Source organism: Lathyrus oleraceus, chromosome 1 (genome assembly GCF_024323335.1).
Source record: "Lathyrus oleraceus cultivar Zhongwan6 chromosome 1, CAAS_Psat_ZW6_1.0, whole genome shotgun sequence".
Lineage (NCBI taxonomy): Eukaryota > Viridiplantae > Streptophyta > Magnoliopsida > Fabales > Fabaceae > Lathyrus > Lathyrus oleraceus.
The window spans coordinates 351834598-351858816 of NC_066579.1; the positions used below are offsets into that span (position 1 = coordinate 351834598).

The 24219-nt window shown below is 36.1% G+C and overlaps 2 protein-coding genes across 2 annotated transcripts; both read left to right on the forward strand.

Moving 5' to 3' along the window:
- Window positions 1-1397: 1397 nt before the first annotated feature.
- Window positions 1398-23047, forward strand: LOC127136124 (ethylene-responsive transcription factor ERF017). Its single transcript, XM_051062723.1, has 2 exons — window positions 1398-2194; window positions 22825-23047. The coding sequence occupies exon 1, from the start codon at window positions 1551-1553 to the stop codon at window positions 2178-2180; it is 630 nt and encodes a 209-aa protein (XP_050918680.1). The 5' UTR covers window positions 1398-1550; the 3' UTR covers window positions 2181-2194; window positions 22825-23047.
- LOC127136131 (ethylene-responsive transcription factor ERF017) lies at window positions 21983-23047 on the forward strand. Its single transcript, XM_051062730.1, has one exon. The coding sequence runs from the start codon at window positions 22178-22180 to the stop codon at window positions 22805-22807; it is 630 nt and encodes a 209-aa protein (XP_050918687.1). The 5' UTR covers window positions 21983-22177; the 3' UTR covers window positions 22808-23047.
- Window positions 23048-24219: the final 1172 nt, after the last annotated feature.

A 24219-nucleotide genomic window follows, 5' to 3' on the forward strand; every position in this document is an offset into this window, starting at 1 on the left:
TCAGAATAATCTTATCCTAGCATGATTCTTTTCCAATTTGGTCGCCTCCATGCGCAACACTCTAGATCTAGTTCGAGGACATATTGAAGCCCCTAGAATGTTCTTCTGACTATTGTACCTTAAGTAAGCTAAAAATAGAGGATCCATCTCTCCAAAGCACCCAATGGCCCTCCGCATCTCACGACAGCTAGTTAGCAAGTTAGTTATTCAAGTCCTCTATATATACCGATGACGTTATTTCAGATAACAATTCGAACACAATTTAAATACTCTATTTCTCACTCACATACTGACTTAAGTGTTGTAGTGTTAACCTTGCATGTACATCTTTCACTCTCTAACATCGAAAACTAACATCCAGAGCCAATTATAAGCAAGTGCAACAAGTGTTGTTGCACATGGCCCGAGATTCTAATAGGCCTCAGTTCCAAAAAAAAAATATATACCTAAAAAATATATTTAAAAAAATGAAAGGTGCCTAGGAATAAACCTATTATTCTACTAAAAACTATAAATTGGTTTACTAATTTATAAATGAATAAATAATATGAAATCTATAAGTGGTAGACTAAAGATAATTTTGTTAGATTTTAACAATAGTGATTCTAACAATAGTATAAGAATTATAAACTCCAAATTACTAATAATATGTTAACACACCTATTCAAGGAAGAAGTAGGACTGCTAAATTAAAAATAGTAATTTTTTGTTAAAAATAAAAAGTAATTAGATTTATTTTTTAAAACTGAATTAATTTTTAGTTTTAACTTTTTTTTTTCAATCATAATTACACCTCATATCTTAATTTTTTAGAGTTGTATACCGTAAAATCGAATACCTATCCCGTATCAAAACTAAATGTGAATTGTGGCTATGTTATTCTTTTTCTAATGATACATTTTTCTTTCTCCCTCTTTTCACAAGTAGAAGGAAACGAAAAAAAAAGAAAAAAGAAATAGTTTTAGAATTTTTTATGACCTAATTTTAAAAATTAGGACCGGACCTTCAAAAAATTTAAGTAAGGCCCTGATCACATCCAAATTCTGAGGCACATGTGTGTCAAGTTATAATTCAGTGAAAGGTGAGAGTGATCCAATTCTGTCGTTTTTCTGATTTATAGCTAAATATGCACATGCCATCATCAACCAACCCTTTTACACTTTATAGATATGTTCAAGTGGATAATTATTATTATCATCATATAATAATATAAAAATAAGTAAACGTGGTCCAAATCTTGCGATTCATGTCTCCATGGCCGCGTAGTGAACTTCTTCACTACCCTCCTCATCGCACACGTGTACAATCAAACACGCATTCGAACTGAGTTGACTCTTCATAATTTGTCAAATTTCATCACTCGCTTTACTTATCCACCACCTATATATACCTTCAGCCGCAAAACTCAACTATCAAACGCAGCCAAAACATCATTCTACAACACAGACCATTCTCCTCTTAAAAAAAACAACTTTCAATTCTAACACAAACAACACTAAAATTGTAACAGCGTTTAAAGTGTGTGTATAATAACTTTCTACAGTGTCAATATGGTGAAAACGAATGTGGAGAAACCTGCGGCGGAACGAAGTGATTCATTGTTCCGAGGAGTGAGGAAGAGGAAGTGGGGAAAATACGTGTCGGAAATTAGATTACCAAACAGCCGTCAAAGAATATGGTTAGGCTCTTATGACTCCGCAGAAAAAGCGGCGCGTGCATTTGACGCGGCTATGTTCTGCTTACGTGGCAGTGGTGCCAGGTTTAATTTCCCGACTAATATTCCTGATATTGCCGGAGGAAGGTGCATGACCCATTCTGAGATTCAAGCAGCCGCCGCCCATTTTGCCAATTCGGAGCCCTGTAATGAGTATTCGGGTCGACCCGATAATACTCCAGATCAAACACCATCTTCTTCGGTGGGAACACCAATCACACCATTGTTGCCTATGGATTTGCCATCTCCTGCTCTCTCCGATGTTACTGTTCAAACAGAGAGCGACATAATGGATAACGGGTTGTTTAGTGATTTGTTTTCAGACACTGGGTCGGGTTACACTATGTTTCCGGGGTTTGATGATTTTTGTGGCGAGTTTTACGTGCCGGAGTTCACAAATTTTGATTATGAAGAAGAAAACATGGATGAATTTATAATTCACGATTCCTTTTTATGGAGTTTCTAAATATTTTCATACGGGTCGGGTTGCATGGATTTTTACCCGGATTCAAAACCGGGTTTAGGCGGGTTAACTTTGCTTTTTATAGGATCAAGTCCTATCAAATTTTCTTGTCATAACTTTTGCTGAGATATTTCGGTTTTGATTTTTGTGGATATGAACCATGAAACGATGTAAAGTTTAATGATGTAAATTTTCTGCCATTCTTTGAACTATAAATGGAAAAGATTTTTCTCCCTTAGATACTATTTATTGCCTTGACGATATAGACATGGGTTATCCAAAACTACATCTTAATTGTATTTGATTTGTGAGGGTTTTTACATATTGTTGCTTTCTGTAGGCCTCTTAATTATGTCTTCAAATTACATATGCAAACGGGCATTTAGCTCGGTTAATACATGTCAATATATTTGAATTTGAGTTAGTATTTAGAATTTATAAAATTAAATTAAATTAAAACTTTCTCATTTCGGTATTCATATATTTAAATTTATCAAAATATATTATCAAAAATGTATATAGATTAAGTGGAAGACATATTTCTATCATTTATTAAAGTGAAGAGATAGAAAATTATATATATATATATATATATATATATATATATATATATATATATATATATATATATATATATATATATATATATATATATATATATATATATATATATATATATATATATATATATATATATATATATATATATATATATTGAAAAAAATCAGAAATGGAGTGGTGAAAAACAGTGTGTTTGGAAAAGATGAAGATGATAATATGAATAGAGAGAGATAGAGAAATAGAGAAAGATTGAGAGAATTGAATCATATGGCATTAACCTTTCAACTATGACATACAATGTCTATTTATAGGGTACAAATTGGAACCACAAACAGGCCCAAGAATAATAGAAAAAACAGAATTGCAAAAACAGCTTATTTTCAAAACAACTTATCCAATAAGTTGTTTTCACTGCAGTGCTTTTTAAAGCTTCTATCAAGCATTTGAATTATTAAGGACTTCCAATACACCACCTTAATTCAAATGCTCCACACTCATCATGCTCAACTTCTTCACAAGTCTCTTGAACACATCACTTGTCACGCCTTTCGTTAACAAGTCCGCGACTTGTTCTTCGCTTCTGCAGTACCCTAAACGCAACTGTCCGGAGCTCACCAATTCTCTCAAATAGTGGAATCGCATTTCAATATGCTTGCTCCTCCCATGTGCTATGGGATTCTTAGCAAGGTTTATCGCTGAAATGTTGTCCACAAGTAGCAAAACAACCTCATTTCTACTGCTGTCCAACTCCTTACATAGATTCACCAGCCACACAGCTTGACATGCACACATCGACGCTGCTATATACTCGGCCTCGCAAGAAGAGAGGGCTACAATTGGTTCCTTTTTGGAACACCAAGAGATTGGTGCCTTACCGAACATAAAGAGATACCCCGCCATAGACTTCCGATCATCCTTATCTCCGCACCAATTGGAATCGGTGTATCCGATTAACTCACAACTTCTGCCCATGTTGCTTGCCGGAAACAAAATTCCACAACCAAGAGTACCTTTCACATATCTAAGGATCCTCTTAACTGCTGCCAAGTGTGATACCTTCGGCCTCTCCATGAATCTACTCGCAATACCGACACTAAACGCCAAATCTGGCCGCGTATTGTACAAGTAACGCAATGATCCTATCAATCTCCGGTATTGAGTAGGATCCACATCTTGTTCTTCTTCACTCTTGGACAGCTGTAACCGTGTCTCGGCTGGTGTTGTGGCAGCATTGCAATGCTCCATATCACACCTCTTCAGAATTTCCATGGCATACCTTCTTTGGTGCATGAGCAGTCCCAATTTTGTCCTTTGGAACTCTATGCCTAAGAAGTATTTTATGATACCAAGATCACTCATTTCAAATTCCTTCATAAGCTCTCCTTTGAACTTTGAAATGTTCTTTTCACAGTTGCGGGTAATCAACAAATCATCCATATAAAGACAAAGAATGATTACTCCCCTCACTTGCAATCGGTTTCACATAAACTCCATGTTCGGATACGCATTTCTTGAAACCAACATCGCTAAGAAATTCATCTATGCGTTTGTTCCAAGCTCTTGGAGCTTGTTTCAAACCATAGAGTGCCTTCCTCAACTTATAGACCTTTGCCTCTTGATTTTTGATCACAAAACCAGGTGGCTGTCTCACATATACCTCCTCATCAAGTGGACCATTCAAAAACGCATATTTGACGTCTATTTGATACAACGGCCAACTGTTGTTATTTGCCATCGCAACAACTAACCGAATGGTTTCATGCCTTGCAACTGGAGCAAACACTTCATCGAAGTTTATCCCTTCCTTTTGCAAAAATCCCTTCTCTACTAATCGAGCTTTATGCTTGATTATCTCGCCTTTCGGATTCGCTTTCACTTTGTAGACCCACTTCACACCTATCGCCTTTTTACCTTTCGGTAAATCAACCAACATCCAAGTACTGTTCTTCTCAATCGAATTCAGTTCTTCTTTCATCGCACACATCCACTTTGGATCGCTTAATGCCTCCTCCGTATTCACCGGTTCGGATTCGACCATTAGAGCGAAGTGAATAAGATCACTCTCATTGTTGATCTCGTTATCTCGGAATAATTCACAATCACAGAGTCTTTGAGGCAATCCTCTTTGCCTTGTTGGTCGTCTACTTGATTCACCTGTTTCGGTTACAAAAGGTTGTTGTACAGTACCTTCAGCAGGCTGAGAATTCAAATTTTCCTGCATGAAATCGACTTCACCTTGAGGCAAATCGATTTTAACCTCACCAGAACCAGTTCCAGCAGCTCCAAAATGCTGATTTTCCTGCATGAAATCGATTTCATCTTGAGGCAAATCGATTTCCTGAACTGATATGGCAGATTTTTTGCTGTCAAACTGCCGAAACTCGTCCACGATCACATCTCGACTTATCACAATCTTCTTGTTACTCATATCAAACAACTTGTAGCCTCTAGTAGGATGATAGCCAACCAGCAACATCATTTCACCCTTGTCATCTAATTTCTTTCGAATCTGACCCGGAATATGTCGAAACGCTACCGAACCGAAAACACGCAAGTGACTCAAACTTGGCTTGTGTCCACACCATACCTCTTCTGGAGTAACCTTGTCCAGCTTCTTTGTAAGACACCTGTTTATCAAATAGGCAGCTGTAGAAACAGCTTCTCCCCACAACTCTTTCGGAAGATTTTTCGCTTTCAACATGCTACGCACCATGTTCATAATCGTCCTATTTTTTCTCTCGGCAACACCATTTTGCTGAGGCGTATAGGGTGGTACAACCTCACGCACAATATCCTCATCGTCATAATAACTCCCAAATTCCCTCGAAGTAAATTCTCCTCCTCCATCGGTTTTGAGAATTTTGAGTTTGTGACTACTTTGTCACTCAACCATGGATTTAAATCGTTTGAACATATCAAACACCTCATCCTTCCTCTTGATTAGATAAATCCACAGCTTCCTACTGAAATCATCAATAAACGTGACAAAGTATCGGTTACCTCCATACGAATTGACTTGCATCGGCCCACACACGTCCGAATACACCACCTCAAGAAGATGCTTGGTCCCATGACCTGTATCCTTGCTGAAAACACTCTTGTGTTGCTTCCCTTGAACACATTCAACACACAACTCAGTTGGAACCACGATTCTTGGCAGCCCGGTCACCATACCATGTCTATGCAACGCGTCGAGGTCTCGAAAATTGAGATGACCAAGACGGTAATGCCACAACCACTCCTCACGACTTGCCGCTGTAGCTAAACATCGATGCTCCATTACTTTCAATGCTATCTTGAAAGTTCGATTGGCAGCCATCGGTGCTTTATGTACCAAAACTCCCTTTTGGTCCAAAACGCGCAATACCTTGTTTTCCATGCGAATAATGTAATCTTTCTCGAGTAGTTGGCCAATGCTCAAAAGATTACATTTGATTCCTGGAATGTACAGCACATCCTTGATCAATGAACGACCACCATCTTTCTTCACGATCAAGACATCTTCAACGCCATCGGCGGATAACGTCGTATCATCGGCAAATCTCACTTTATTCTTCGTGGCTTGATTGATCTTGACAAACCAATCCTTTCTTCCCGTCATATGAGTCGAACAACCAGAATCCAAGTACCACTCATCGCTACTTTGAATTCCATCTCGAACCGTTACCATTGCGTTTTTCTCCGAACGCGTTTCTGCAGAATTGTCTGCACTGCTGCCACTGCTGTCCAGCCCTTCTCTCATGCCATAATTCTCTTCCGTGATCATCACAAGAAGCATATTATCATCATTCGCTTCTTCCCTAGCAAACTTCGCCTCATCCGCGCGATTTTCTCTTCGTTTCGCGTGGCAATACTTTGCGAAATGCCCAAGCTTTTGACAATTGTAACACTTCACGTTACTTTTGTCGAATGGCTTGTGGGTTCCTTGATCACCCTCCTTGGAGCTTCCCTCACCTTTTTGCCCCTTTGAATTTTGTGAATCTCTACCACCAAAATTCTGGAAATTGGACTTCCCTCTCGGATTCCCTTTCCTCTCCGATCGTTTACTCTTCTCACGAAGTCGCACTTGCAATGCTATTTCCGACTTCGCTTTATCGTTTCCCCTCTCATACATTCGTTGTTCATGAGCTTCTAGTGAGCTTTAAAGCTCCTCCTTCGACAAAGACGATAAATCCTTCGATTCTTCAAGCGCAATGACAATGTTGTCGAATCTTGCCGTTAAAGAACGCAAGATCTTTGACACAACATTCTGCTCTACCGTAGTTTCCCAGCACGACTTGATTTGATTCACCACACGTGTAATACGCATCACATAATCGTTTATCGACTCCTTGTCCTCCATTTGCATTAACTCGAACTGTCGCTTGTGAGTTTGTAACCTCACCACTTTGGCTTTGGCAGCCCCTGCATAAGCCTTCTCAAGAACCTCCCACGCTTGCTTTGCGGAATCGCAATCGCCTACTTTTTCAAAGTTGTCACCATCGACACAAGAATGGATCAAGAACAGCGCTTTGTAATCCTTCTTATTCTCTTCTTTGAACGTAGCCTTTTGAGCATCCTTAGCTCCTTCGACGAGAGACGTAACACCATCTTTGATCACCTCAAGAACGTCTTGATAGCCGAACAAAATCTTCATTTGCTTCGCCCATTTGTCATAGTTTTTCGAGTCAAGGATTGGAAGATTGGTAGGTATTTTATCGTTTGAAACGGACATGATTGCAGCGGAATTGGATCAGAACCAAGGCTCTTGATGCCAAATGTTGGAAAAAACCAGAAATGGAGTGGTGAAAAACAGTGTGTTTGGGAAAGATGAAGATGATAATGTGAATAGAGAGAGATAGAGAAATAGAGAAAGATTGAGAGAATTGAATCATATGGCATTAACCTTTCAACTATGATATACAATGTCTATTTATAGGATACAAATTGGAACCACAAGCAGGCCCAAGAATAACAGAAAAAAACAGAATTGCAAAAACAACTTATTTCCAAAACAACTTATCCAATAAGTTGTTTTCACTGCAGTGCTTTTTAAAGCTTCTATCAAGCATTTGAATTATTAAGGACTTCCAATAATATATATATATATATATATATATATATATATATATATATATATATATATATATATATATATATATATATATATATATATATATATAGGATAAGTGAAGAGATAGAAAATTTTATATATCAGGCTCAGAAAAAATGATATAAAGAATAAATGGAAGACATATTTCTAATATTTATTTAATAAATTTTATGATATCTCACCAAACTTGAATATACTCGACATTAGAGAAAAAGAACAAAACTATAATTACTACTATCATATTCATAAACAAAAAGTAAAATAAGTGTTGAAAATGATGAGTAATAGTAAGACAATTAAACCAGACAACATACATATTGATGTGTGGGAAATTTTTAGAGATAGAAGTATTGAGTGACTCACCAAATTCTTTAGCAAAATTATGATGTCAAAGCAAATTTTAGATGTATGGAGAAGAGACACTTTATAACTTACAGGGGATATACAAACTTATGCAAATTATAGAGGGATTAAACTTATGAGTCATACATGAAGTTATGGGAAAAATGGTTGAGCGAAGAGTAAGACAAAATACTCTTGTTACTGAGAATTAAATTGGTTTTATGCTTGTGAGGTAGATAATAAAATTAGTTTATATATTAGGACATGTGATGAAACAGTATCAGATTGACTAACATGACTTGCACATAATTTTTGTTTACTTGGAGAAGACGTAGCATATAGTGTCTAGAGAGATTTTGTTAAAAGCCCTAGAGAAAAAAGAGTTAGCATTGTTAGACATATAACTCCATACACAAGAGAGAAAGGTGAATTATGGAGGTTTAAAAAATGTTGGTTTAAAAAATCATTTGAGAAATCATATTTTAAAATCATTTTATAAAATAGTTGAATATATGCAACGAGAATTAACAATAAAGAAAAATAACTGAAAAATAAAAAGAGATAAGGGATGAGAAATAACATTGGAGAGTTATAAAAATTTGACCAATAAGACCAAAACTTGTCCCCACGAATTATTCTTGAGAGTTTCCATTATGCTTGAATTATTTTAGAAAGTTATGCTCATGAAGCCTCTTATACAAGAAAATGAAGTTTCGGACTAACTTTTAACCAAACAATGAACAAGGCTTAAAGCAGTTATCAAGGGATAGAATTCCTCACACATAGTGAGTTATAAAGCTGAAAGGCTTCTCAATATTTTTAGTGTGTGTGATTTATACATATTGTTTTCATAAATACCCTTGTGTCTTTACAAGACACTGGCCACTCAGTCAGATACAATTAGACAAGCTTTCACAAGTTCTCTTTTTCACACTCTGAAGCTTCAAGTCTTGACGTCAATATTTTTTACTTTTTCATCACACAAGAATCTTAAGTCTTTTTTATTAGGAAAATATATCTTGACGTTGACTACCATCGTTTAAGAGTTTGAAATGTTAAACCATCGGTGAGCCTAAGTCTTCACTTGAGATTCGTTGGACTACAATTTTGACTTAAACCAGATGTCTAGCTTGATTCAAGAGGATATCTTTACCAACCATTTGTGCATCATTGATCGATTGAGCTATCTTCAGCAGTTGCATGACTTCAAGTGTTGTTATCATCAAAACTGATCACCTATTATAGTTAACTTGACCTGGTGAAAAGAAGGATTTGTAAGTATACTGTGATTGGAGGAACTTTCTATAAAAGAGGCTTATCTACCCCATTGTTGAAATTCTTAAGAATGGAGGAATCTGTTTACGCCCTTTTTAGAAGTACACGAGGGTATAACTAAGTAACATCTCGGGGCCAGGGCATTGGCTGAAAAGATTCTAAGGCCAGGGTATTCCTAGTTGACTATGGTTCAAGATGCCAAAAAATATGTGAAAAAGTGCGACCAATGTTAGTGGCATGGGGATATCTTTAACGCCTCATCCACAAAGCTACATGTTTTAACGTCGCCATGGTCATTTCTGCAATGAGGACTAAACATCCTTGTACCCATTTCTCTTGTGTGGGGGTGATCCGCTGTCGCACACGGGTCAAAACAAGTTTAAGACAAAACATAGTAAAAAGGGAAGTGAAACTCGAGTATCGTATCGCAAGGACTCTTGGATTATTATTAACCTACTAGAATCGATTTGGTGGGGTTTATATTTTCGATTAAGAATAGGTGATTATAAGATAAGAAATTATGAAAAGTGATTATAAAATAAGTTGATCTACTGACTCGGTTCCTACCTATCATCGGTTATTACAACTTCACTTCCCTAAGCGGAATCTATCCCTGTTCGATCACAATATCAATTGATTCGCTGTCGTGCACAGGTCAAAACGAGTAATTAGAAAACTGTAGTTTAGCGGAAGCGAAAACTCGAGTATCGTATCGCAAGGATTCTTGTATTATTGTTAACATAATGAAATCGATTTAGGGAGGGGATTTATGTTTTAGTGGTCGATTTAGAAAACAAAGCAAAAAAAGTGATTAAAATAAGCGATTATAAAATAAGCCAATCTACTATTTTCGGTTTCCGGCTAATCACTGGTTTTTACCTACTAATTCCCTAAGAAGCTTCGATCTCTATTCGATTCAATTTTGATTGACAAGCGTAATAGATATATGACATATTTATATTCCTATATTCCGAATTAAACAAACGGATTAATACAATCGTGAATTAAGCAAACACGATTTACAAACGTGATTTAACGACAAAACGATGAAAACGGCGTTCAACAGTTAGGAATCTAATCATACGAATTTAATCAAAACCATTCCAAAAAATACAGATTAGGCAAATGAATTTTCATAGAATATAATTGAAAGAGAACGAAATTAAATTGATAGGATAAAAACCTCAAAGTCTTAGAAATTCGGTTACAGCAGATTGACTCTAGAAGATTAGTTCCTCTTCATGATCGCACAAAGCAAAACGTTATCGTGAATAAAGTGCTACAGTATTGTGGCTTATCCTTTTAAACAAAATAAGGGTTGCACTTATAATTCAAACTGAGCCGGAAAACCTAAATTCATCCCAACAAATGTCCCTAAAGAAATTATTTTCTAAAGTACGAAACTTCAACAAATTATGTGAGACTTCTTCACTTCGAATCAACTTTTGGATTCAGAACAAAGGTTGTAGCTCTTTATCTTATCTTTCCAACGCATGTCAGAAGACATAAAACGACGTCCCGTAGCTCAAGTTATGATCCAAACAGTGAATAGGTATCAAATAACCGCTAAAACTGAAAAATAGCAAACGAAAATAGATAAAAGGCAAACATGAACTTAAATATAAAAACATAATAAAATAGTAAAATAATCAAAAAAAACTAGAGAAATTCCTAAGTACAATTATAGAAGAATGTGTATCAAAATGCACTGATCAAATTCCCCCACACTTAAACTTTTGCACTCCGAGCAAAATTACAATTTCAAAACAAAAGAAAAGAAAATAGAGCATGCACTTCCAAAAGTTTTCAAGATGCAAAGTACAAGCATAATTCTAAGTCTAAGCTTCAAGAATATGGTGTTAGTAAGCCACTTTTTATGACATTCAAAGCAGATAGGAAAATAGATTACCAAAGAGTACATCAACAATAATAAGATCCTCACAGTATATAATTCACTCAACTCTCAAGTATTTACATTAATTGTTTACACTCAAAGCACAAATGAAAGTTAGTACTACCATAAGCTTGAAAAAACTCTAACATCAATAATTGAAATACATGCACACAAAGATCAAAAGGACTATCATTTGGTTGTAATTTGGCCAAGGTAAGGGTGAGATGAATCCTAAGGGGTACTAGGCTAAAATTCAAAGAGAAAAAAGAACTTGAAAGAAACTGCGGGAGTTGAATTTACAAAATATTTCATTCACTTCAACAACTTTATAATAACTTTTTTCATTCATATTTTTCTTTTCCTTTCTCTTTTTATTTCTTGTTTTTTTCTTTTCATAAGGAGTATGTATTGACATGTATTCATCCTTCTATTTTTTTCCATTCATTTTTTTTATTTTTTATTTTCTTTTTATATTTTTCTTTTCTTTTTCTACCAACTTCTAAAATTTACAACCATAATTATTCAACCCCACACAACTCCAAACAAGACTCTTTCAACCCTTTGAATATGGTGATAACATTGTTTTTCACTTCTCAGTTTGTAATGAGTTGTAAACAAAAAAGGATAATAGGCTTAAGGGGGTTTCAACACAAGGGATGATATTATTTCAGGGTTGGCTTTTTGCTAACTGGCTAAAAAAACAAAAAACAAAACTATTTTTATCATATCAGTATGCACAAGTAAACAACAACATCAATAAGAGTCAATTCAAGTTCTAGAGACTCACAAATATGAGTGAATCACACAAGAAAAAAGGAGATGGATTTTTGTATGTTATCCATATAAGGCTCAAAATATCACAAGGTTAATTGATCTACCACAAATGATGTATAATTTAGAGTTTAGTCCTGCCTATCATACTAAGAATGCACAACAAATTTTTCACATCACACCACAAGACTTTAATCAAGAAAAGTAAGAAAAATACTCATAATTGTAACTAAAAAACCAAAGGAAAAAGCATGCAATTTAATTTTAAGAAAGCAAACAAAAACCAAAACATAGAAAAACTGAAAACAAAATAAAGAAAATAAAACATATAAATGTTTCTCTCCCCCACACTTAAAACATGTATTGTCCTAAATGAAAGGACACAATTATTGAATAAGAGTGAGAGAAAGGGAAAAGGTGTTCCCTGGTCAAGTTGCAGGGTAGGTGGGGTTTTCCAAGGAAAGTTATTTTAAGGGTGCATCTTTAGGCATCAAACTTTCATGGAATATCTTCAAGCGCTGCCCATTGACCTTAAAGGTTTTGTTAGTATCTGCACTTTTTATTTCTACTGCGCCATGAGGGAAAACATTAGTAACAACAAAAGGGCCAATCCACTTGGATCGAAGTTTCCCAACCATAAGCTTAAGGCGGGAGCTAAAAAGTAAAACCTGTTGGCTCACAGAGAATTCCTTCATAGAAATCATCTTATCATGGAAGTGCTTAGTTTTCTCTTTATAAATCCTAGAGCTCTCATAAGCCTCGAGCCTAAGTTCTTCAAGTTGTTGTAATTGGAGTTTTCTTTCAATACCTGGTTGTTGCATCTTCAAAATTACAACTTTTTACCGCCCAATAAGCACATTGTTCTATCTCTATAGGACGATGACATGCCTTACCAAGAACAAGTCGATTGGGAAACATCCCTATTGGTGTCTTAAAAGTTGTTCTTTGAGCCCAAAGTGCGTCTTCTAGACGACGACTCCAGTCCTTCCTGTTTGGTTGCACCATTTTCTCTAAAACCTGTTTGAGATCTCAGCTTCCCCATTAGTTTATGGGTGATATGCAATAGAGACTCTATGCACAACTCCATACTTCCGGAGCAAAGCTTCCATGGTGTGGTTACAGAATGAGTGCATTGGTCACTTATGATAGCTCGGGGGATTCCGAACCTGCAAAAAATATTGGACCTGACAAAATCTGCAACAACTCTATAATCATTAGTCCTAGTGGGGATAGCTTCCACCTACTTTTAAACATAATGAAAATCAAGATAAATATAGAGAAAACCAAATGATATAGGAAAGGGACCCATGAGGTTGATTCCCCAAACATCAAATACCTCAGCGAAAAAAGTAGGTTGATGAGGCATTTCACTCTTACGAGTGATGGATGTACCTGCTATTTGGCACTCTTTACAAGTTCGATAGGTCTCATAGGCATCTTTAAAAATAGTGGGCCAATAGAAACCTGAGTCTAAGACTTTTCTTGTAGTCCTTTGAGGACCAAAGTGCTCCCTACTTGAGAAGCATGAGAAAGATGCAAAATAGATTCAATCTCATAGTCGGGGACACATCTCCTAATTACCTGATCACTACCAAACTTCCAAAGATATGGATCATCCCAAACATAATATTTGGAATCACTCTTGAGTTTGTGAATCTAAAAGGCCCTAATGCTAATGTGAGTACAATTTCCTTGAGATCCAGAAAGGTAACAGAACCAGCCCCAGAAAAAAATAAAAAAAATCTTGAGGTAACACCTGAACCATCTTCCGTTGTGATAGAAACTGAACCCTCTGTTGTGGTAGAAATTGAAAAAGAAAAAGAGAAGGAGTATGTGCCACCAGTTCCCTTCCCACATAAAATACTTAAAAATAAAATGACTGATGATGGAGACAAGAGAGAGAGAGAGAGAGAGAGAGAGATTTTATATGTGTTCATAAAAATGGCGGTAAAGTTTCCGCTTATTGATGTGATTAAGAAAACACGATTTAACGTCAAAGCGACGAAAACGGCGTTCAACAGTTAGGAATGCAATCATAAGAATTTGATCAAAACCATTCCATTAAATGAACATTCCGAAAATGAATTTTCATAGAATAGAATTGAAAGATAACGAAATTAAATTGATAGGATAAAAACCTCAAAGCCTTGGAAATTCGGTTACAGCATATTGACTCTAGAAGATTAGTTCCTCTTCATGATCGCACAAAGCAAAAAGTTATCGTGAATAAGGTGTAATTTGCTACAGTACCGCGACTTCTCCTTTTAAACAAAATAAGGGTTTCACTTATAATTCAAATTGGGCCGAAAAACCTAAATTCGGCCCAACAAATGGCCAAAAGAAATTATTTCCTAAAGTATGAAAGTTCAACGAATTATGTGAGACTTCTGCACTCCAAATCTGCTTTTGGCTTCAATGCAAAAGTTGTAGCTCTTTATCTTAGATTTCCAATAGATGTCAGAACGCACAAAACAACATCCCGTAGCTCAAGTTATGATCTGAACAGTAAACATGTATTAAATAACCGCTAAAATTGAAAATAGCAAACGAAAATAGATTAAACAAGCAGGTATTGAAAGAAAACTCCAATTACAACAACTTGAAGAACTTAGGCTAGAGGCTTATGAGAGATCTAGGATTTATAAAGACAAAACTAAGCACTTCCATGATAAGATGATTTCTAGGAAGGAATTCTCTGTGGGCCAACGGGTTTTACTGTTTAACTCCCGCCTTAAGCTTATGGTTGGGAAACTTCGACCCAAGTGGATTAGCCCTTTTGTTGTTACTAATGTTTTCCCTCATGGTGTAGTAGAAATAAAAAGTGCAGGTACTGACAAAACCTTTAAGGTCAATGGATGGCGCCTGAAGATATTCCATGAAAGTTTGGTGCCTAGAGATGCACCCTTATAAAATCTTTCTTTGGAAAATCCCACATACCCTGCAACTTGACCAGGGAGCATCTTTTCCTTTTCTCTCACTCTTATTTAATAATTGTGTCCTTTCATTAAGGACAATGCATGTTTTAAGTGTGGGGGAGAGAACCATTTATTTGTTTTGTTTTCAGTTTTTCTCTGTTTTGGTTTTAGTTTGCTTTCTTAAAATTAAATTGCATGTTATTTCCTTTGGTTTTTTAGTTACAATTATGAGTATTTTTCTTAGTTCTCTTGACTAAAGTCTTGTGGTGTAATGTGAAACTTTTGCTGTGCATTTTTAGTATGATAGGTAGGACTAAACTCTAAATTGTACATCATTTGTGGTAGATCAATTAACCTTGTGAGATTTTGAGCCTTATATGGATAACATACAAAAACCCATCTCTTTCTTTCTTGTGTGATTCACTCATGTCTGTTAGTCTCTAGAACTTGAATTGAGTCTTTAAAACATATAAGACTAAAGAATTATTTGACCCTTCTTCACTCTGAATCTTCTTCTAACTTCAAAATGAAACTAGTATCTCTTTCTATTAGCTTTCCAATGCATATTAGAACGCGTCAATTCGATTTGCATAGCCCAAGTTATGGTCTGCATAATGAACAGATATCAAATAAACTGCGAGAGTTGAATTTACAAAATGATTCATTCACTTCAACAACTATATAGTAACTTTTTTCATTCATATTTTTATTCTCCTTTCTCTTTTTATTTCTTTTTTTCTTTTCATAAGGAGTATGTATTGACATGTATACATCCTTCTATTTCTTTTCATTTTTTTTATTTTTTATTTTCTTTTTCTACCAACTTCTGAAATATTACATACATAACTATTCAACCCCACGCAACTCCAAACAAGACTCTTTCAACCCTTTGAATATGGTGATAACATTGTTTTTCACTTCTCGGTTTGTAATGAGGTTTAAACAAAAAAAGGATAATAGGCTTAAGGGGGTTTCAAACAAGGGATGATATTATTTCAGAGTTGGATTTTTGGCTAACTGACTAAAAAAACAAAAAACAAAACTATCTTTACCATATCAGTGTGCACAAGTAAACAGCAGCATCAACAATACTCAATTCAAGCTCTAGAGACTAACAGACATGAGTGAATCACACAAGAAATAAAGAGACGGATTTTTGTATGTTGTCCATATAAGACTCAAATGATGTACCACAAATGCTCACAAGGTTAATTGATCTACCACAAATGATGTACAATTTAGAGTTTAATCCTACATATCATACTAAAAATGCACAACAAAATTTTCACATCACACCACAAGACATTAGTCAAGAGAACTAAGAAAAATACTCATAATTGTAACTAAAAAACCAAAGGAAATAGCATGCAATTTAATTTTAAGAAAGCAAACAAAAACCAAAACAGAGAAAAACTAAAAACAAAACAAAGAAAACAAAACAAATAAATGGCTCCCTTCCCCACATTTAAACATGCATTATCCTTAATGAAAGGACATAATTATTAAATAAGAGTGAGATAAAGGGAAAAGATTCTCCCTGGTCAAGTTGTAGGGTGGGTGGGATTTTCCAAATAAAGCTCTTATAAGGGGGCATCTTCAGGCACCAAACTTTCATGGAATATCTTCAGGCGCTATCCATTGACCTTAAAGGTTTTGTCAGTACCTGCACTTTTTATTTCTACTACACCATGAGGGAAAACATTAGTAACAACAAAAGGGCTAATTCACTTGGGTCGAAGTTTCCCAACCATAAGCTTAAGGCGGGAGTTAAACAGTAAAACCCGTTGGCCCACAGAGAATTCCTTCCTAGAAATCATCTTATCATGGAAGTGCTTAGTTTTGTCTTTATAAATCCTAGAGCTCTCATAAGCCTCTAGCATAAGTTCTTCAAGTTGTTGTAATTGGAGTTTTCTTTCAATACCTGCTTGTTGCATCTCCAAATTACAACTTTTTACCGCCCAATAAGCACGGTGTTCTATCTCTACAGGAAGGCGACATGCCTTACCAAAAAAAAGTCGATAGGGAAACATCCCTATTGGTGTCTTAAAAGTTGTTCTTTGAGCCCAAAGTGCGTTTTCTAGACGACGACTCTAGTCCTTCCTGTTTGGTTGCATCATTTTCTCTAAAACCTGTTTGATCACCCTGTTTGAGATTTCAGCTTGCCCATTAGTTTGTGGGTGATATACGGTAGAGACTCTATGCACAACTCCATACTTCCGTAGCAAAGCTTCCATGGTGCGGTTACAGAAATGAGTGCTTGGGTCACTTATGATAGATCGGGGGATTCCAAACTTGCAAAAAATATTAGACCTGACAAAATATGCAACAACTCTAGAATAATTAGTCCTAGTGGGGATAACTTCCACCCACTTTGAAACACAATGAACAACAAGCAAAATATAGAGAAAACCAAATGATATAGGAAAGGGGCCCATGAAGTTGATTCCCCATACATCAAATACCTCACAGAAAAGCATAGGTTGCTGAGGCATTTCACTCTTACGAGTAATGGATGTACCTGTTATTTGGCACTATTTACAAGTTCGATAGGTCTCATAGGTATCTTTAAAAATAGTGGGCCAATAGAAACTTGAGTATAAGACTTTTCTTGTAGTCCTTTGAGGACCAAAGTGCTCCCTACTTGAGAAACATGAGAAAGATGCAAAATAAATTCAATCTAATAGTCGGAGACACATCTCCTAATTACCCGATCACTACCAAACTTCCAAAGATATGAATCATCCCAAACATAATATTTGACATCACTCTTGATTTTGTGAATCCAAAAGGCCCCAATGCTAATGTGAGTGCAATTTCCTTGAGATCCGGGAAGGTAACAGAACCAGCCCAAAAAAAATAAAAATTCTTGAGGTAACACCTGAACCATATTCCGTTGTGATAGAAACTGAACCTTCTATTATGGTAGAAACTGAAAAAGAAAAAGAGAAGGAGTATGTGCCACCAGTTCCCTTCTCACATAGAATACTGACAAATAAAAGGACTGATGATGGATACAGAGAGAGAGAGAGAGAGAGAGAGAGAGAGAGATTTTAGATGTATTCAGAAAAGTGGCGGTAAACATTCCGCTTATTGATGTGATTAAGCAAATACGATTTACAAACGCGATTTAACGACAAAGCGACAAAAACGGCGTTCAACAGTTAGGAATGCAATCATATGAATTTAATCAAAACCATTCCATAAAATAAAGATTAAGAAAATTAATTTTCATAGAATTGAATTTAAAGAGAACGAAATTAAATTGATAGGATAAAAACCTCAAAGCCTTGGAAATTCGGTTACAGCATATTGACTCTAGAAGATTAGTTCCTCTTCATGATCGCACAAAGCAAAAAGTTATCGTGAATAAGGTGTAATTTGCTACAGTACCGCGGCTTCTCCTTTTAAACAAAATAAGGGTTTCACTTATAATTCAAATTGGGCCGAAAAACCTAAATTCGGCCCAACAAATGGCCAAAAGAAATTATTTCCTAAAGTATGAAAGTTCAACGAATTATGTGAGACTTCTGCACTCCGAATCTGCTTTTGGCTTCAATGCAAAAGTTGTAGCTCAAGTTATGATCTGAACAGTGAACAGGTATTAAATAACCGCTAAAATTGAAAATAGCAAACGAAAATAGATTAAACAAGCAGGTATTGAAAGAAAACTCCAATTACAACAACTTCAAAATGAAACTAGTATCTCTTTCTATTAGCTTTCCAACGCAAATTAGAACGCGTCAATCCGATTTTCGGAGCTCAAGTTATGGTATGCATAATGAACAAATATCAAATAACTGTTAATGCTGAAAATAAAATATGAAATTAAAATAAAGACAAAAATAAACTTAAATCAAAAAACACAATAAAATAGTAAAATTATTAAAACAAACTAGAGAAATGCCTAAGTATAATAGTAGAATAATATGCATCGAAATGCACTGATCAGGGGGCAACTCAAGAACTTGATCATAGCCATTGACATTTTTACCAAGTGGATCAAGGCAGAGGCATTGGAAAATATCACGACAATGAATGTACTAAATTCTTTAAGAGAAACATATTGGCTAGGATAGCCCCCCCCCCCCCCAAGGAATTTTGACAGATAATGGAATATAGTTTATTAATGAAAGGATGAAAATCTTATTGGAGGAGTTGAGGATCAAATAAAACTTCACGTCGATAGAGCATCCTTAGACGAACGATCAAGTCAAAGCGATCAATCAGGTGTTAGTTATAGGCCTAAAGCGGAGACTATAGAAGGCCAATGGTAACTAGAAAGGCGAATTTCCACACTTCCGGTGAGCTTAACGTACAACTCTCTAGTAGACAACATGAGAAAATCCATTCTAGCTCATGTACAATTCTAATGGAAATTGAAGAACTGAGTTGGAGGACGACTAACCCTTTGCTAGTAGGTGATATAACATAGCAATCAGAGAAGAGATCAATCTTTTAGATGAAAAAAGGATGCTAGCCACCTTCACCAGCACCACCATCAAGCAAACCATGGTCTTTAGGTACAACTGGTGTGTCCAACCAAGAGAATCCCAAATAGGAGACTTGGTGCTGCAAAGAATTGACATAGGAAGGGAAAATGCTCGGGATGGCGAACTGGAAGAAAATTGGAAAGGAACCTAGCGGGTGATATCCAACACTGAGAAAAGGAGCCCACGTCTTGGAATCCCTCGCATGAAAACAAGTACCAACGACTTGGAACGTCGCCAAACTAAAACGATATTAGAGCTAAAAGGACTAAGTATCTACTTGTCCTACTGTTTCCATGTAACAGATTCACATATTTATGAATGAGAATATTATTCTTATATTATTTATGTTGCTTGCTTTCTGTCCTTCTCCCTTTTTATGATACGAAAGAAGAGAAGTATTAAACGCATTTCTGCATAGTTGGTGCACCCCTCTTCAGAACTAGTCACTCCAAGGATGTAGGCGGTGGAGTCTGGAAACGTCCACCTCAATCTGAGTCATAACTCAGGGACAGGGACGAGGATCCTACCCTTTCCCGAGGACGATCCTCTATGACGTAGAAAACTCATCAGAATATAATTGCAAAGTTATGACCACGTCTCTCTGATCCCCACTTAGGGAAAGGAAAACAACACATAAACATCGTGAAAGCTAAATACAATCAATAAACACTAAAAATAACATCATTTGATGTACATAATAGTAATAGAAAATTACAATGAATTAGGTCAAGTGACTCTAATTGATGTACAACTTTTCCGAAGGTAACATCTTCTAGACTATTGTTATAAAGGCCCATTAGTTGTTTTTTCAATCATCAAGTTCCTCTCGAAAATCCCCCACCTCTCTAGAATGGGTATCTCTCTCTCTTATTCAAGCTTCATTGTGACTTCCTAAGTGCTCGAAGACGAAGCCTCTAGCATTAGCCCCGCCTTTTAGGAGCCTCACTTCTTTTCTTTAAGAAAACCCTTAAGTACGCCATACGGAAGGCTAAAGTCGTGAGAGACCCAACCAGATTCACCTCCCCCAAGAAGGGAGACATTTGATCCAAACGATGGCGCATCCTAGAACATTCCCTTTCAAATTTTGAAAATTTTGCCTCATGACTGGCCACAAACAGAGTCATAAAGGAGGTCGCACGCAACAACTGGAAGACCGAATCCACCAACAAGCCAGATTTTCCTGTTTTAAAGAGTTTAAATGCGTGGGTTTGATGATGGTTTTGTGTAGCCTGGGCAAGTTTTACCGAGGCCCCACGATGGGCGTCAAATGTTTTTGCTAAAAACACTAAAAGATTGACTTCCTTGTTCTAAGTCAATGAGAGCCTAAAATGAATGGTTAGGGTGTCTGTAATGTGTGTTTGTCTCGGTTTTGCTTATCCTTTATCCTCAAAACTTCCTCCTATTTATAGGTCTCCATCTTTTTCTCTTCCCATTTTGCTCGACTCTCCATATCCTCCATAAATTCATCTATCAATAACGTTTGCCGCATTTATAATTGTCATGTAACGTCTTCCTTTTCACTAATTATAACTCTCTGTCATAATGTATCACCTTGTAATCGTTTCTTATGACCCTTCAAATGACATATTGGCCTTGTCATCGGATCTGATTTTTACTAATTGGACCATTCTCGGCTCTATAGGAGATCGACTCCACCTTGCTTATTCGAATATCCTGATCGGATTTCAATTAATAGATATGATGTCCTAGTCGGAATCTGATTGCTTGATGACAACCCAATTATTTGATCTGTTAACCCTACCATACTCGATTATCGTGACAACTTGTCCTCAAAGAACTCATGTGCTCAAATAAACTTCGTTGATCTCTCTCTCTATCCTTCTCTCTCTCTCTCTCTCTCTCTCTTCTCTCTTCGCTCTCGCTCTCTCTCTCCTCTCTCTTTCTCTCGCTATCTCTCTCTCTCTCTCTCTCTCTCTCTCTCTCTCTCTCTCTCTCTCTCTCTCTCTCTCTCTCTCTCTCTCTCTCTCTCTCTCTCTCTCTCTCTCTCTCTCCCTCTCTCTCTACTCCTCTATATATCTAATATAGTATCTCTCTCTGCTCTCCTATCTCTCTCTCTCCTATCTCCTCTTCCTCTCTCTCTCATATATAATATATATCTATATATATATATATCTATATATATATATATATATTATATATATATATATATATATATATATATATATATATATAAGAATTATATATATATATATATATATATATATATATATATAGTGAAGAGTGAGAGTGATCCAACCTTATCGTTTTTATGATTTTAAAGCGTAATATACCATCAGCTTCATCAACCAACCCTTTTACACTTTATAGATATGTTCACGTGGATTATTATTATCATCATTAATAATTATAAAAATAAGTAAAGGTGGTCCAAATCTTGCAATTCTTGTCTCCTTGGCCGCGTAGTGAGCTTCATCTCTTCTCTCCTCATCTCACACGTGTACAATCAAACACGCATTCGAACTGAGCTGACCTTTCATAACTAGTCAAATTTCATCACTCACTTCACTTATGCAACCTATATATATATCTTCAGCCGCAAAACTCAACTATCAAACGCAGCCAAAACATCATACTACAATACAGATCATATTCCTCTTAAAAAAACACCTTTCTAACAACATTAACTTTCTACTGTCAATATGGTGAAATCGAATGTGGAGAAACATGCGGCGGAACGAAGTGATTCATTGTTCCGAGGAGTGAGGAAGAGGAAGTGGGGAAAATATGTGTCGGAAATTAGATTACCAAACAGCCGTCAAAGAATATGGTTAGGCTCTTATGACTCCGCAGAAAAAGCGGCGCGTGCATTTGACGCGGCTATGTTCTGCTTACGTGGCAGTGGTGCCAGGTTTAATTTCCCAAATAATCCACCGGAAATTGCCGGACGAAGGTCCATGACCCATTCTGAGATTCAAGCCGCCGCCGCCCGTTTTGCCAATTCTGAGCCCTGTATTGAGTTTTCGTGTCGACCCGATAATACTCCAGATCAAACACCGTCTTCTTCGGTGGGAACACCAATCACTCCATTGTTGCCTATGGATTTGCCATCTCCTGCTCTCTCCGATGTTACTGTTCAAACGGAGAGTGACATAACGGATAACGGATTGTTTAGTGATTTGTTTTCAGACACCGGGTCGGGTTACACTATGTTTCCGGGGTTTGATGATTTTTGTGGCGAGTTTTACGTGCCGGAGTTCACAAAATTTGATTATGAACAAGAGAACATGGATGAGTTTATAATTCATGATTCCTTTTTATGGAGTTTCTAAATATTTTCATACGGGAGTCGGGTTGCATGGATTTTTACCCGGATTTAAAACCGGGTTTAGGCGGGTTAGCTTTGCTTTTTATAGGATCAAGTCCTATCAAATTTTCTCGTAATAATTTTTGTCGAGATATTTCGGTTTTGATTTTTGTGGATATGAATCATGAAACAATGTAAAGTGGTCTAATGATGTAAATTTTTGGTCATTCTTTGAACTATACATGGATAAGATTTTTCTGCCTTATATACTATTTATTGCCTTGATATAGACATGTGGGATCTGGTTAGCCAAAAGTACATCTTAATTGTATGTGGTTTGTGAGTGTTTATATACTATGTTGTCCTCTATAGGCCTCTAAAACATGTCCATATATTTGAATTCGGTTATGTTATTCCTATCCCATTTGTTACACTAAATAAATATTCTGTCTAAATTTTTCATCGTATTTATACCGTGAATACTATATTTTGAAATAAAAAAAATATTTTTTATGAACAGTATGTGAACAGTATCGATGAACAATGATCGTGAATAATAATTTTAAAATAATGAAATAAAATTGGTTAATAAAATATAAAAAGTTGATTAATAAAATAATGAAATTGATTAATATACGTTCAGATATTAAAAATAATTTTTACTAATACACCAAAATTGATTAATAGAAAATTGCAACTTTTTGCTCACCATATTAATAGAAAATAAAATATCATACCAAATAACCATACCAATCAAAAATTCAAAATTTTATAGTGCATTAATCAAAGTCCCCCCTCACTCTTTGTCTTTGCTACATCATCACAATATTCATATAATTTTAATAAAGTCAATCTTATTTGAAGATATTGAAATCGAATGGCTTTAACACTCTTGATTTGACTTTCTCAACGAGTATTAGACAAATATTTCATAGTTAAACCAGAAACATTATAAAGAATTTTTTTCGTTGAATAAGACCCCCCCCCCCCCCACCCCCTCCCACCCCCCCCCCCCCCCCACCCCCCCCCCCCCACCCCCCCCCCCCCCCCCCCCCCCCCCCCCCCCCCCCCCCCCCCCCCCCCCCCCCCCCCCCCCCCCCCCCCAAATGAAGCAACCTTAACAAAAAAATGTGTCATATTACCAAGAATAGTTAAGACTATGGAAAGCACACTGCAACATATAAGTTAATTTGGTACTGATACACATAACTGCTTATCGATAATATTATATATACATATCTAAAATAATAATATACAATATGACACATGCTATACAAAGTTGCCTAGACAAAACTAAGATCTATGTACAATATCCATATATATACACAAGCTACAGGGAAGGATCTTCATATCAAAAACCTCTTAAACATCATCAGAAAAACTTACCATTTCCCTTCACCTGCATAGTACCACATGCAACAATAATAATGGGGTGTG

Excerpts from the sequence above, each read along its gene's own strand:
- LOC127136124 (XM_051062723.1), top strand. The coding sequence starts at position 1,551 with ATGGTGAAAACGAATGTGGAGAAACCTGCGGCGGAACGAAGTGATTCA.
- LOC127136131 (XM_051062730.1), top strand. The coding sequence starts at position 22,178 with ATGGTGAAATCGAATGTGGAGAAACATGCGGCGGAACGAAGTGATTCA.